This window comes from Sinocyclocheilus grahami, unplaced genomic scaffold, assembly GCF_001515645.1.
Source record: "Sinocyclocheilus grahami isolate Dianchi unplaced genomic scaffold, SAMN03320097.WGS_v1.1 scaffold669.1, whole genome shotgun sequence".
In the NCBI taxonomy this organism is placed as follows: domain Eukaryota; kingdom Metazoa; phylum Chordata; class Actinopteri; order Cypriniformes; family Cyprinidae; genus Sinocyclocheilus; species Sinocyclocheilus grahami.
The window spans coordinates 487,750-489,077 of NW_015505848.1; the positions used below are offsets into that span (position 1 = coordinate 487,750).

The following is a 1,328-nucleotide window of genomic DNA, read 5'->3' on the forward strand; positions in this document are numbered from 1 at the left end:
CCAGCAGCTGTCAACAGATGAACATTTTGCAGTTTCAGGATTGTTTGAGTAAATCTTTGAAGTCACAATTTCCGAATGAATCCACGTTTTTGAACGAATCGAGTGAAACAATGATTCAATGGCCCATTCATAAAGAGAGCCCCCTTTAACTTCCTTCCTGAAGCAATCAGCCGTTTGAACGAATCAAATGAATGAATGAACGACTCAATGACTTCATTCATTAAGACATTTGCTGCCACCTACTGGCAGTTTTAGTTTCTTATTTAGTGTATAATTTCGGTAAAAAATTTTCAGATTTGAAATTTGAAAATTAAAAAAATCCTTATTAATAAAGAACTAATTAAAGGAATAGTTCACCCAAAAATGAAAAAAAGGAGAAAATTAAAAAAGAAAATTCTCTAAAGCTACTGTAACACCCATTTCATGATTTTCTCGTAACAATAATGGCTTTAAATTATCTTTTGTGGGTGATTTTGCAGCCAAATTTGATGTGATTACTATGATTAATTAGATAGTGTAATTAGATTAAAAATTTTAATCGATTGACAGCCCTAAATATAATATAAATTTTATAATTCATTTTTAATATCATATTTGTACACAATTTATATTATTTTAAATATTTCAGCCACATTTCGATATCAGCACTTCCATTTCAGTTAGCATGCTGCCAACAAACATTTTCTAAATTCTAGTAATTTATCTGAATATTATTTATAAATTGCATATAAAATTGTACAATAATATATACAATTTTATTTGCATTTAATAAATATTTCTAACCAATTTATATTATTTTAAATTCAATTTTTATTTCGGTATCATGACCTAATTTGGGTTAGGATGTCAAGGCAGCTCACTAGATTTTGAAACAATTGTTCTGAAAACAGCCTTGATTACCCACAATCCCGTTTGATTACTAACAATCCCCTTCAATGGGAGGATGGTTTGAGCACAGAAGATTATGAACAATCAGACAGAGGAACATTAGATAAGATGATCTGAACACAGACACTCACACCAGCAGAACTTACTTCTTTCCAGGCCGGTTCTCCTGAGCTTGCTCTAGAGGAGAGAAGCAAGACGCACTTTACAGTTCTGTTGTAACCCTTTTGAAAGTGTAAAGAAGGCCTGACTGAGCGGCCCGTACCGTTCTCTGTGCCGGTGATCTGCGCCAGGATGCGGAAGGAGCGTGACTGAGACGTGCCGGTGCGCGGGTGCCAGTCCTCCGTGTCCTCCATCAGACGCTTCTTACTGGAGTCACTCAGAGCAGAGACGTGGTTCACCTCCGGCTCCAGGACGGGCTTCCGGGCAGTTCTGATGCACGC

General features: G+C 36.1%; 1 protein-coding gene across 1 annotated transcript in view; it reads right to left on the bottom strand.

Annotated features, from left to right (window-relative positions):
• Nucleotides 1-1,328, bottom strand: part of LOC107558981 (PDZ and LIM domain protein 5-like) — a 38,747-nt gene that overhangs the window by 28,997 nt on the left and 8,422 nt on the right. The window contains exons 3-4 of the mRNA XM_016242692.1: nucleotides 1,151-1,317; nucleotides 1,035-1,065 (exon numbers count right to left, since the gene is read on the bottom strand). Of these exons, the coding sequence (XP_016098178.1) occupies nucleotides 1,035-1,065; nucleotides 1,151-1,317 (198 nt within the window). The remainder of the gene's footprint in view (nucleotides 1-1,034; nucleotides 1,066-1,150; nucleotides 1,318-1,328) is intronic.